Consider the following 14,065-nt stretch of genomic DNA (forward strand, 5'->3'; position numbering starts at 1 on the left):
CATGACTAAATATCCAAGTATTTCCTCATCTATGAAGAAATATAATCCATATCCTCCCTGTAGGCTCATAAACCCAACAGTCAGCCACTAGAGGGCACTAGAGGGCACTCGTCAACACATGACCAACTGCTGCGGAGCTGTGATTGGTCAACACAGACTGGAGAGTCTATTCCAGAGGTTGATATCTGATCATTCTCGCAACCCCAAACCGTTTGAAAATAATTGTATAATTAACAGACAATTTTTTTGGGGGGGGCTATGACAGTCAATTAACCCACTGTTCCTAGACCAGTTAACCCACTGTTCCTAGACCAGTTAACCCACTGTTCCTAGGCCAGTTAACCCACTGTTCCTAGGCCGTCTTTGAAAATAAGAATTTGTTCTTAACAAATTGACCTAATGTATCTTATCTCACCACCGCTAAGGAGATGGGTGTGGCTGAATGTCGCTAAGGAGATGGGTGTGGCTGGATGTCGCTAAGGAGATGGGTGTGGCTGGATGTCGCTAAGGAGATGGGTGTGGCTGGATGTCGCTAAGGAGATGGGTGTGGCTGGATGTCGCAAAGGAGATGGGTGTGGCTGGATGTCGTTAAGGAGATGGGTGTGGCTGGATGTCGCTAAGGAGATGGGTGTGGCTGGATGTCGCAAAGGAGATGGGTGTGGCTGGATGTCGCAAAGGAAATGGGTGTAGCTGGATGTCGCAAAGGAGATGGGTGTGGCTGGATGTCGCTAAGGAGATGGGTGTGGCTGGATGTCGCAAAGGAGATGGGTGTGGCTGGATGTCGCTAAGTAGATGGGTATGGCTGGATGTCGCTAAGGAGATGGGTGTGGCTGGATGTCGCTAAGGAGATGGGTGTGGCTGGATGTCGCTAAGGAGATGGGTGTGGCTGGATGTCGCTAAGGAGATGGGTGTGGCTGGATGTCGCTAAGGAGATGGGTGTGGCTGGATGTCGCTAAGGAGATGGGTGTGGCTGGATGTCGCTAAGGAGATGGGTGTGGCTGGATGTCGCTAATGGAGATGGGTGTGGCTGGATGTCGCAAAGGAGATGGGTGTGGCTGGATGTCTTTAAGTAGATGGGTATGGCTGGATGTCCTAAGGAGATGGGTGTGGCTGGATGTCGCAAGGAGATGGGTGTGGCTGGATGTCGCTAAGGAGATGGGTGTGGCTGGATGTCGCAAAGGAGATGGGTGTGGCTGGATGTCGCAAAGGAGATGGGTGTGGCTGGATGTCGCTAAGGAGATGGGTGTGGCTGGATGTCGCTGAGGAGATGGGTGTGGCTGGATGTCGCTGAGGAGATGGGTGTGGCTGGATGTCGCTGAGGAGATGGGTGTGGCTGGATGTCGCTAAGGAGATGGGTGTGGCTGGATGTCGCTAAGGAGATGGGTGTGGCTGGATGTCGCTAAGGAGATGGGTGTGGCTGGATGTACGTCACGTCGGAGCTTCTCAAAGTCAGGGGGCGTGGTCATCTCTGTCTCATCTCACATTCAACCTGGATGGATATTTGGTTTTAATGCAGACTAGAGCGCTGAATCCAGCATCACACAGATATGAGCTGACAAAGGGTGCGTTTTAAAGCTCAGCAGGAGACGGCGCGGATATTCCCTTTTGAGTCAGGAACCAAAACTCCTCCGTAGTGACCCGTGAATGTCTGTCACATGACAGCTCGATCATCTGTTCAATTTCACTTACCGGTAATGTCAACTGAGCCAGGATCACAGCCAGGATCACAGCCAGGATCACAGCCAGGATCACAGTCAGGATCACAGCCAGGATCACAGCCAGGATCACAGCCAGGATCACAGCCAGGATCACAGCCAGGATCACAGTCAAAATAGTATTGACAACCACACACACACACACACACACACACACACACACACACACACACACACACACACACACACACACACACACACACACACACACACACACACACACACACACACACACACACACACACACACACACACACACACACACACACACACACACACACACACACACACACACACACACACACACACACACACTCTCGCTGACCTCTATATCAGCATGCCAGTAAAAGGGGACGGAGGCAAGGAGCTGATAGTGGCTCTTCCCAGGAAGACAGAGGGAAGCAGGTCATGGGGAAGAGGATATTTCTGAGTGAATAGATATGATTCTAACCTCTGAACTTGCATCTGCATGGTGAATTCTGTGTGTATTATGTGTGTATATAAATATATATATGTGTGTGTGTGTGTGTGTGTGTGTGTGTGTGTGTGTGTGTGTGTGTGTGTGTGTGTGTGTGTGTGTGTGTGCGTGCGTGTGTGTGTGTGTGTGTGTGTGTGTGTGTGTGTGTGTGTGTGTGTGTGTGTGTGTGTGTGTGTGTGTGTGGTATATACTTCCCCCTTTTTTGAACACCTGCAATTTCAAACAAAAATGGCCTTAAATAACAGATAAAGTAATATATATATATATATATACAGTACCAGTCAAAAGCTAAATCAAATAAGCAACGTGAAACGACAGTCCATCATTACTTTAAGACATGAAGGTCAGTCAATTCGGAAAATGTCTTCAAGTGCAGTTGCAAAAACCATCAAGTGCTGTGATGAAACTGGCTCTCATGAGGACTGTCACAGGAAAGGAAGACCCAGAGTTACCTCTGCTGCAGAGGATAAGTTCATTAGAGTTACCTGTCTCTCATGAGGACCGCCACAGGAAAGGAAGACCCAGAGTTACCTCTGCTGCAGAGGATAAGTTCATTAGAGTTACCTGTCTCTCATGAGGACCGCCACAGGAAAGGAAGACCCAGAGTTACCTCTGCTGCAGAGGATCAGTTAATTAGAGTTAACTGGCTCTCATGAGGACCACCACAGGAAAGGAAGACCCAGAGTTACCTCTGCTGCAGAGGATCAGTTCATTAGAGTTAACAGCCTCAAATTGCAGCCCAAATAAATGCTTCACAGAGTTCAAGTAACAGACGCATCTCAACATGAACTGTTCAGAGGAGACTGCATGAATCAGGCCTTCATGGTCAAATTGCTGCAAAGAAACCACTACACCAATAAGAAGAGACTTGCTTGGGCCAAGAAACACGAGCAATGGACATTACACTGGTGAAAATCTGTCTGGCTGATGAGTCCAAATTTGAGATTTTTGGTTCCAACCACCGTGTCTTTGTGAGTCGCAGAGAAGTTGAATGGATGATCTCTGCATGTGTGGGTGTCACCGTGAAGCATGGAGGAGGAGGTGTGATGGTGTGGTGGTGCATTGCTGGTGACACTGTCTGTGATTTATTTAGAATTCAAGGCACACTTAACCAGCATGGCTACCACAGCATTCTGCATCGATACGCCATCCCATCTGGTTTGCGCTTAGTGGGACTATCATTTGTTTTTCAACAGGACAATGACCCAACACACCCCCAGGCTGTATAAGTGCTATTTGACCACAAAGGAGAGTGATGGAGTTCTGCATCAGATGACCTGGCCTCCACGATCACCCGACCTCAACCCAATTGAGACAGTTTGAGATGAGGAAAGGCTTCCAAGAAGTGCTCAGCATATATGGGAACTCCTTCAAGACTGTTGGGAAAGCATTCCAGGTGAAGCTGGTTGAGAGAATGCCAAGAGTGTGCAAAGCTGTCATCAAGAAATTGGATGGCTACTTTGAAGGATATTAAATATTTTTGGTTTGTTTAACACTTTTTTGGTTACTACATGATTCCATATGTGTTATTCCATAGTGTCTTCACTAATTATGGTACTATGTAGAAAATAGTAGCAAAAATAAAGAAAAGCCCTTAAAATAAGTAGGTGTGGCCAAAGTTTTGACTGGTACTGTCACGCCTTGGTCATTGTATTTTGTGTTTTTGTTATATGTTTGGGTAGGCCAGGGTGTGACATGGGTTTATATGTTGTGTTTCGTATTGGGGTTTGTATTATTTGGGATCGAGGCTGATTAGGGGTTTGGTATAGGCTTGGCTGCCTGAGGCGATTCTCAATTAGAGTCAGGTGCTTATCGTTGTCTCTGATTGGGAACCGTATTTAGGCAGCCTGAGTTCGCTTTGTATTTGGTGGGTGTTTGTTCCTGTCTCTGTGTTGTAGTCACCAGATAGGCTGTAATTAGTTTCACGTTCTGTTGTTTTTGTAGTTAGTTTCAGTTATTTCATGTACCGTGATTCTTTCATTAAAGTCATGAGTAACCTACACGCTGCATTTTCTGTCCGACTCTCTTCTTTCAACAGACGAACGCCGTTACAGGTACTGTATATATTATTTTGACATAATGCTGCAGCCAGTCCACAAGGTGGTGCAGCGTCCATCTTACATTCTTTGGGGAGAACTCTACACATGTATCATTGCTTTTGTGTATGTTTTGTGATTAAACCGGGACTCTGCCTCTTCTGAAATAAACTCAGTTTTGTTGTTGTTCTGGATTCTTTGTCATCAGTGCATGTTGTTTTACTTGAGGTTCTTAATTATGTTAATTGGTTCTTAATTATGTTAATTGGTTCGTACTTATGTTAATTTGTTCTTAATTGCGTTAACGGGTTCTTAATTATGTTAATTGGTTCTTAATTATGTTAATTGGTTCTTAATTGTGTTAATTGGTTCTTAATTAGGTGAATTGATTGAGGATTTCTTTTTGCGTCTGTTTAGTTCATTGAATAAGGATCTGTGTTTCTGGAAATAAAGGAATCCAGCTTACTATACTATTACATTAGTAAGGTGTTGGAATATGATTTAAATATAGGAAATATTATATTTATAGCGTTTTACTGTGGAAGCTCTTGCCTAAATACAGAACGTTTTAGGTTGGGAGAAGAGTCCGGGAGCATCGGCTCTGAAGAAGCCTGCAGGAGTGTAAATCATTATCGTCCCTTAGCTGTTTCTATTTTGATGAGCTTCTTCGGGATCCCTTGAAACTGGGACAAGGAATAATCGACTGTTTTGGGGGATAGGCAGATTCAATTCCGTATTTAAGGTTTAAAGGTAGAGGGAAGTTGTAGCTTTGTGTGTGTGTGGGGTGTGGGCCTATGTTGATGCAGCTGGTTGGTGAGAACCCGACTGTATCATAGTATGTTTGGTGGTTCCTCTCCGCTGCTGAGTGTGACAACACAACGCTGCTTTCATCAGGATTGAAATGTGATGCACTGGAATCACAAACAGCCCTTCCCAAACATTACTTTTAAAAAACTACCACTGCAGACACATTGATAAAAGACCACACTGCAGACACATAGAGTACATTCAACACATCTATCGGCCAATCGTCTTTGACCAAGATTCAATCCTGGCCGCGCTATAGGTCACTAGATGACAGTGTATCTTTTTAAAAGGCATTTTCCCTTACATTCGCAGAGATCCCATCTATGGTAAAAACCCTGTGCATGTTGGCTTAATCTTCAATGAGTCTTATAGTGCTTATAACGCGGATTGCATTGAAGGCTGGGTTTAAAACATCCTGGGTTTAAAACATCCTTCAAACAGTGCATAACTAGTGACAATACTTAGAGCTGGACAGCTGTCCTGGTTCCATCACAGACGGAAAGGACGGACGGACGGACGGACAGGCAGGCAGGCAGACAGGAAGATAGACAGACAGGAAGAAAGACAGGCAGGCGGACGGACGGACGGACGGGCGGGCGGGCGGGCGGGCGGGCCGGCAGGCAGGCAGGCAGGCAGGCAGGCAGGCAGGCAGGCAGGCAGGCAGGCGGACAGAGAGACAGACACGGCCTCGTAAAATGTCTTCCTCCTGAAGGTGTTTTATTACAGTCATTTATTTTACTAAACAAGGCTCAGGGAATTCCTGTGTTCTGAGTCTGGAATCATTCATTAGAGTTCCTTGTTAGACTGAGAATTAGAATTCCCCCCCAACAAGGCTCAAAGTATAATATTGGGGTCTTTCACTAGAGCCAATTAAGCATTGTGTGTGTGTGTGTGTGTGTGTGTGTGTGTGTGTGTGTGTGTGTGTGTGTGTGTGTGTGTGTGTGTGTGTGTGTGTGTGTGTGTGTGTGTGTGTGTGTGTGTGTGTGTGTGTGTAATATATTTAGGCTCAGTCAAATATGGTGTTCCTTGAATAGGCTCAAAGTCTAATATTGGGGTCTTTCACTAGAGCTAATTAAGCATTGTGTGTGTGTGTGTGTGTGTGTGTGTGTGTGTGTGTGTGTGTGTGTGTGTGTGTGTGTGTGTGTGTGTGTGTGTGTGTGTGTGTGTGTGTGTGTGTGTGTGTGTGTGTGAGACTGTGTGTGTGAGACTGTGTGTGTGAGACTGTGTGTAATATATTTATGCTCAGTCTAATATGGTGATCCTTGAATAGATCTGATCGTTGAATGAACCAGCCAGGATTTGAACCCGGGTTGGTTAAATGTGAAGCCCACCAGAGGAAGATAGAAGTAGCTTTCGGAGCTAAGAAGAAGAAGAAGAAGAAGAAGAAGACAAGTTATGTATCAAAAGCCCTGTTTATATCCGGTTCTAACATGTAGCCTTTGTTCTGATCTTGTACACACATTGACGATTGAAAGACGCATTGAAATCTGATTCTGATGTTGTAAGTGTAAACAGACCAGATCAGGACAAAGGATACATGCTGAAGGCAGGTAGGGCTATAGGGCTGTAGGGCTGTAGGGCTGTAGGGCTATAGGGCTGTAGGGCTATAGGGCTGTAGGGCTATAGGGCTATAGGGCTATAGGGCTATAGGGCTGTAGGGCTATAGGGCTATAAGGCTGTAGGGCTGTAGGGCTGTAGGGCTGTAGGGCTATAGGGCTATAGGGCTATAGGGCTATAGGGCTATAGGGCTATAGGGCTGTAAGGCTGTAGGGCTGTAGGGCTATAGGGCTATAGGGCTATAAGGCTATAGGGCTATAGGGCTATAGGGCTATAAGGCTGTAGGGCTATAAGGCTGTAGGGCTATAGGGCTGTAGGGCTAGAGGGCTATAGGGCTATAGGGCTATAGGGCTATAGGGCTATCAGGGCTATAGGGCTGTAGGGCTATAGGGCTATAGGGCTATAAGAGCTATAGGGCTATCAGGGCTATCAGGGCTATAAGAGCTATAGGGCTATAAGGCTAGAGGGCTATAAGGCTAGAGGGCTATAAGAGCTATAGGGCTATAAGGCTAGAGGGCTATAGGGCTATAGGGCTATAGGGCTATAGGGCTATAGGGCTATAAGGCTATAGGGCTACAGGGCTATAGGGCTATAGGGCTATAAGGCTGTAGGGCTATAGGGCTATAGGGCTGTAGGGCTATAGGGCTATAGGGCTATAGGGCTATAAGAGCTATAGGGCTATCAGGGCTATAGGGCTATAAGAGCTATAGGGCTATAAGGCTAGAGGGCTATAAGGCTAGAGGGCTATAAGAGCTATAGGGCTATAAGGCTAGAGGGCTATAGGGCTATAGGGCTAGAGGGCTATAGGGCTATAGGGCTATAGGGCTATAGGGCTATAGGGCTATAGGGCTATAGGGCTATCAGGGCTATAGGGCTATAAGAGCTATAGGGCTATAGGGCTATAGGGCTATAGGGCTAGAGGGCTATAGGGCTATAGGGCTAGAGGGCTAGAGGGCTAGAGGGCTAGAGGGCTAGAGGGCTAGAGGGCTACAGGGCTATAGGGCTATAGGGCTATAGGGCTACAGGGCTATAGGGCTACAGGGCTATAGGGCTAGAGGGCTAGAGGGCTAGAGGGCTATAGGGCTAGAGGGCTATAGGGCTAGAGGGCTAGAGGGCTTCCGGCGCCGACTGAGATGGCCGCCTCGCTTCGCGTTCCTAGGAAACTATGCAGTTTTTTGTTTTTTTACGTGTTATTTCTTACATTAGTACCCCAGGTCATCTTAGGTTTCATTACATACAGTCGAGAAGAACTACTGAATATAAGATCAGCGTCAACTCACCATCAGTACGACCAAGAATATGTTTTCCGCGACGCGGATCCTGTGTTCTGCCTTACAAACAGGACAACGGAATGGATCGCATGCAGCGACCCAAGGAAACGACTCCGAAAAAGAGGGAAACGCGGCGGTGTTCTGGTCAGACTCCGAAAAAGGGCACATCGCGCACCACTTCCCAGTATTCTTCTTGCCAATGTCCAGTCTCTCGACAACAAGGTTGATGAAATCCGAGCAAGGGTGGCATTCCAGAGGGACATCAGAGACTGCAACGTTCTCTGCTTTACGGAGACATGGCTTACTGGGAAAACGCTATCCAGGGCGGTGCAGCCAACGGGTTTCTCCACGCATCGCGCCGACAGAAACAAACATCTCTCTGGTAAGAAGAGTGGCGGGGCGTATGCCTCATGACTAACGGGACATGGTGTGATGAAGGAGACATACAGGAACTCAAATCCTTCTGTTCACCTGATTTAGAATTCCTCACAATCAAATGTAGACCGCATTATCTTCCAAGAGAATTCTCTTCGATTATAATCACAGCCGTATATATCCCCCCAAGCAGACACATCGATGGCTCTGAACGAACTTTATTTAACTCTTTGCAAACTGGAAAACATTTATCCGGAGGCTGCATTCATTGTAGCTGGGGATTTTAACAAAGCCAATCTGAAAACAAGACTCCCTAAATTTTATCAGCATATCGATTGCGCAACCAGGGGTGGTAAAACCTTGGATCACTGTTACTCTAACTTCCGCGACGCATATAAGGCCCTGCCCCGCCCCCTTTCGGGAAAGCTGACCACGACTCCATTTTGCTGATCCCTGCCTACAGGCAGAAATTAAAACAAGAGGCTCCCACGCTGAGGTCTGTCCAACGCTGGTCAGACCAAGCTGACTCTACACTCCAAGACTGCTTCCATCACGTGGACTGGGACATGTTTCGTATTGCGTCAGATGGGAATATTGACGAATACGCTGATTCGGTGTGCGAGTTCATTAGAACGTGCGTCGAAGATGTCGTTCCCATAGCAACGATAAAAACATTCCCTAACCAGAAACCGTGGATTGATGGCAGCATTCGCGTGAAACTGAAAGCGCGAACCACTGCTTTTAATCAGGGCAAGGTGTCTGGCAACATGACTGAATACAAACAGTGCAGCTATTCCCTCCGTAAGGCTATCAAACAAGCTAAGCGTCAGTACAGAGACAAAGTGGAATCTCAATTCAATGGCTCAGACACAAGAGGCATGTGGCAGGGTCTACAGTCAATCACGGACTACAAGATGAAATCCAGCCCAGTCACGGACCAGGATGTCTTGCTCCCAGGCAGACTAAATAACTTTTTTGCCCGCTTTGAGGACAATACAGTGCCACTGACACGGCCTGCAACGGAAACATGCAGTCTCTCCTTCACTGCAGCCGAGGTGATTAAGACATTTAAACGTGTTAACCCTCGCAAGGCTGCAGGCCCAGACGGCATCCCCAGCCGCGCCCTCCGAGCATGCGCAGACCAGCTGGCCGGTGTGTTTACGGACATATTCAATCAATCCCTATACCAGTCTGCTGTTCCCACATGCTTCAAGAGGGCCACCATTGTTCCTGTTCCCAAGAAAGCTAAGGTAACTGAGCTAAACGACTACCGCCCCATAGCACTCACTTCCGTCATCATGAAGTGCTTTGAGAGACTAGTCAAGGACCATATCACCTCCACCCTACCTGACACCCTAGACCCACTCCAATTTGCTTACCGCCCAAATAGGTCCACAGACGATGCAATCTCAACCACACTGCACACTGCCCTAACCCACCTGGACAAGAGGAATACCTATGTGAGAATGCTGTTCATCGACTACAGCTCGGCATTCAACACCATAGTACCCTCCAAGCTCGTCATCAAGCTCGAGACCCTGGGTCTCGACCCCGCCCTGTGCAACTGGGTACTGGACTTCCTGACGGGCCGCCCCCAGGTGGTGAGGGTAGGCAACAACATCTCCTCCCCGCTGATCCTCAACACGGGGCCCCACAAGGGTGCGTTCTGAGCCCTCTCCTGTACTCCCTGTTCACCCACGACTGCGTGGCCACGCACGCCTCCAACTCAATCATCAAGTTTGCGGACGACACAACAGTGGTAGGCTTGATTACCAACAACGACGAGACGGCCTACAGGGAGGAGGTGAGGGCCCTTGGAGTGTGGTGTCAGGAAAATAACCTCACACTCAACGTCAACAAAACTAAGGAGATGATTGTGGACTTCAGGAAACAGCAGAGGGAACACCCCCTATCCACATCGATGGAACAGTAGTGGAGAGGGTAGCTAGTTTTAAGTTCCTCGGCATACACATCACAGACAAACTGAATTGGTCCACTCACACTGACAGCGTCGTGAAGAAGGCGCAGCAGCGCCTATTCAACCTCAGGAGGCTGAAGAAATTCGGCTTGTCACCAAAAGCACTCACAAACTTCTACAGATGCACAATCGAGAGCATCCTGGCGGGCTGTATCACCGCCTGGTATGGCAACTGCTCCGCCCTCAACCGTAAGGCTCTCCAGAGGGTAGTGAGGACTGCACAACGCATCACCGGGGCAAACTACCTGCCCTCCAGGACACCTACACCACCCGTTGTTACAGGAAGGCCATAAAGATCATCAAGGACATCAACCACCGAACCACTGCCTGTTCACCCCGCTATCATCCAGAAGGCGAGGTCAGTACAGGTGCATCAAAGCTGGGACCGAGAGACTGAAAAACAGCTTCTATCTCAAGGCCATCAGACTGTTAAATAGCCACCACTAACATTGAGTGGCTGCTGCCAACACACTGTCATTGACACTGACCCAACTCCAGCCATTTTAATAATGGGAATTGATGGGAAATGATGTAAATATATCACTAGCCACTTTAAACAATGCTACCTTATATAATGTTACTTACCCTACATTATTCATCTCATATACATATGTATATACTGTACTCTACAACATCGACTGCATCCTTATGTAACACATGTATCACTAGCCACTTTAACTATGCCACTTTGTTTACTTTGTCTACACACTCATCTCATATGTATATACTGTACTCGATACCATCTACTGTATGCTGCTCTGTACCATCACTCATTCATATATCCTTATGTACATGTTCCTTATCCCCTTACACTGTGTATAAGACAGTAGTTTTGGAATTGTTAGTTAGATTACTTGTTGGTTATCACTGCATTGTCGGAACTAGAAGCACAAGCATTTCGCTACACTCGCATTAACATCTGCTAACCATGTGTATGTGACAAATAAAATTTGATTTGATTTGATTTGATTTAAGGGCTATAGGGCTATAGGGCTATAAGAGCTATAGGGCTATAGGGCTATAGGGCTATAAGGCTATAAGGCTATAGGGCTATAGGGCTATAAGGCTAGAGGGCTATAAGGCTAGAGGGCTAGAGGGCTATAGGGCTATCAGGGCTATAGGGCTATAAGGCTAGAGGGCTATAGGGCTATAAGGCTATAGGGCTAGAGGGCTAGAGGGCTATAAGGCTATAGGGCTAGAGGGCTATAAGAACTATAGGGCTATAAGGCTATAGGGCTATAGGGCTATAGGGCTATAGAGCTATAGGGCTATAAGAGCTATAGAGCTATAGGGCTATAGGGCTATAAGAGCTAGAGGGCTAGAGGGCTATAGGGCTATAAGAGCTATAGGGCTATAGGGCTATAGGGCTATAAGAGCTATAGGGCTATAAGAGCTATAGGGCTATAGGGCTATAGAGCTATAGGGCTATAAGAGCTATAGGGCTATAGGGCTATAAGAGCTATAGGGCTATAGAGCTATAGGGCTATAAGAGCTATAGGGCTATAGGGCTATAAGAGCTATAGGGCTATAGGGCTATAAGAGCTATAGGGCTATAGGGCTATAGGGCTATAGGGCTATAAGAGCTATAGGGCTATAGGGCTATAGGGCTATAGGGCTATAGGGCTATAGGGCTATAGGGCTATAAGAGCTATAGGGCTATAGGGCTATAAGAGCTATAGGGCTATAGGGCTATAGGGCTATAAGAGCTATAGGGCTATAGGGCTATAAGAGCTATAGGGCTATAGGGCTATAGGGCTATAGGGCTATAAGAGCTATAGAGCTATAGGGCTATAGGGCTATAGGGCTATAGGGCTATCAGGGCTATAGGGCTATCAGGGCTATAGGGCTATAGGGCTATAGGGCTATCAGGGCTATAGGGCTATAGGGCTATAGGGCTATGGAGCTATAGGGCTATGTATTATACAGTACAGCTATAAGGGCTATGTATTATACAGTACACTGATAACACATGAAACTGACATTATCCTCATGCCGTACATGATTACGTGACTCACACATGTTGATCCACTTTCTAATTTGTGAGTACATTTAAAAAATAATTTCTCTCTCTCTCTCCTCTCTCTCTCTGTCTCTCTGTCTCTCTGTCTCTCTGTCTCTCTGTCTCTCTGTCTCTCTGTCTCTGTCTCTCTCTCTCTCTCTCTCTCTCTCTCTCTCTCTCTCTCTCTCTCTCTCTCTCTCTCTCTCTCTCTCTCTCTGTCTCTCTCTCTCCTCTCTTCCCCACAGTCTCGAAGTCAGCCCCATCTAGGCCTGAGGCACGCCTCCAAGCAGCGGGTAGGTAACATTTCTGACTTTACGGTAAACATATTTTTGTTTTTGTAAACTCTGCAGTTTCTCTGCTGCTAGTCTCCCCGTTGCAGAACAGTCACCTTTCATACACAGGACATGTTCAAGAGTAGAGCAGTCCAGAAGAACCGGTAAACACCCACTGGTGAGCCAGCAGTCCAGCCAATCAGAAGGATTGGCTAGAGGGCTATAGGGCATTATTACAGACATAAATACTGCTCTGTTTTATCAGTTGTCTGGGTGGCTGGTCTCTGTGTTATCATTTACATTTACATTTAAGTCATTTAGCAGACGCTCTTATCCAGAGCAGTTGTCTGGGTGTCTGGTCTCTGTGTTATCAGTTGTCTGGGTGGCTGGTCTCTGTGTTATCAGTTGTCTGGGTGGCTGGTCTCTGTTTCATCAGTTGTCTGGGTGGCTGGTCTCTGTGTTATCAGTTGTCTGGGTGGCTGGTCTCTGTGTTATCAGTTGTCTGGGTGGCTGGTCTCTGTGTTATCAGTTGTCTGCGTGGCTGGTCTCTGTGTTATCAGTTGTCTGGGTGGCTGGTCTCTGTGTTATCAGTTGTCTGGGTGGCTGGTCTCTGTGTTATCAGTTGTCTGGGTGTCTGGTCTCTGTGTTATCAGTTGTCTGATTCCATCATGGGTTAGTATAATTTTTCTTCGGTGTCCTCCCGGTGGCCAACGTCCTCCAGACGTCCGTCTGAGGAAAGACAATTAGGTCCAATCACCAAATGGAATGAGTTTGTGTTTTTTTTTAAACACCAAAACCAAAACTTTATTGACATTTGAACAAAAAAACAAAAAGACAATGCCTCAGGGCTAATAACCCTAATTACTTAAGGTCAGGGAGAAGAAAAGGTGAAAGGGCAGAGGTTGCCGTTTTGTTTGTTAACAACAACAAGGCACACTGAGAGAGGTCACAGGCAGTTCAAGAGGACACATGGCCATTCACTGTGCTGCAGCGGTTTCTGTAGCGACTGTAATTAAGGTAATGATCATCTGTGCCGCCCCCCCCCCAAGCGATTGATTTAAGTGCAGTGTGTTCTGGTTAGTGAACACAAGGGACACAGTCTAAATGTTTTTGTATTGATCCAGTCCACGTTAGGTATTTAGATATAACTTTGTAACGACACCTTTCATCAGGGCAAAACCGTCCGATACTAAGAACGAAATCAAAACGACCGTTTAGCATCAGGTTACGCACCAAACGTTTACCCATCTTTCTGATCGAGTGCCTTTTACTTTTACCCAAGAGCCATAGCGAACACATCCCCATGCTTTCTGCTGAGTCCTGTTTAAATCCAGTACAGCCCCATAAATATTTTATAGGACTTGGCCTCGTCTCAGCGTATTCATTACTAATAAGTCTGTCAAATGGGAGCGGCGAGGACTGGCTGTATGCTCCCTGGCCATTAACTAGCAAGGTCAGAGATGTTACTGCTATTGGGCATTGGTTCCCATGTCGCCCACCCCTTCAATGGCAACTTATCATGAGGACTCTGGACTCGCAAATCTTCTCAAGTACCCCCCTGTGGATAGACATACACA

The 14,065-nt window shown here is 46.9% G+C and overlaps 2 protein-coding genes across 4 annotated transcripts in view; one reads left to right on the top strand and one right to left on the bottom strand.

The window, feature by feature from the left end:
• The window catches only part of LOC124034708 (BMP-2-inducible protein kinase-like), a 478,039-nt gene that overhangs the window by 151,625 nt on the left and 312,349 nt on the right, over nt 1-14,065 (bottom strand). The gene's annotated exons all lie outside the window — the stretch shown is intronic.
• Nucleotides 1-14,065, top strand: part of LOC124034709 (ras-GEF domain-containing family member 1B-A-like) — a 158,129-nt gene that overhangs the window by 14,923 nt on the left and 129,141 nt on the right. The window contains exon 2 of the mRNA XM_046348187.1: nt 12,462-12,509. Within this exon, the coding sequence (XP_046204143.1) occupies nt 12,462-12,509 (48 nt within the window). The remainder of the gene's footprint in view (nt 1-12,461; nt 12,510-14,065) is intronic.

Source organism: Oncorhynchus gorbuscha, linkage group LG04 (assembly GCF_021184085.1).
Source record: "Oncorhynchus gorbuscha isolate QuinsamMale2020 ecotype Even-year linkage group LG04, OgorEven_v1.0, whole genome shotgun sequence".
Taxonomy (NCBI): Eukaryota; Metazoa; Chordata; class Actinopteri; order Salmoniformes; family Salmonidae; genus Oncorhynchus; species Oncorhynchus gorbuscha.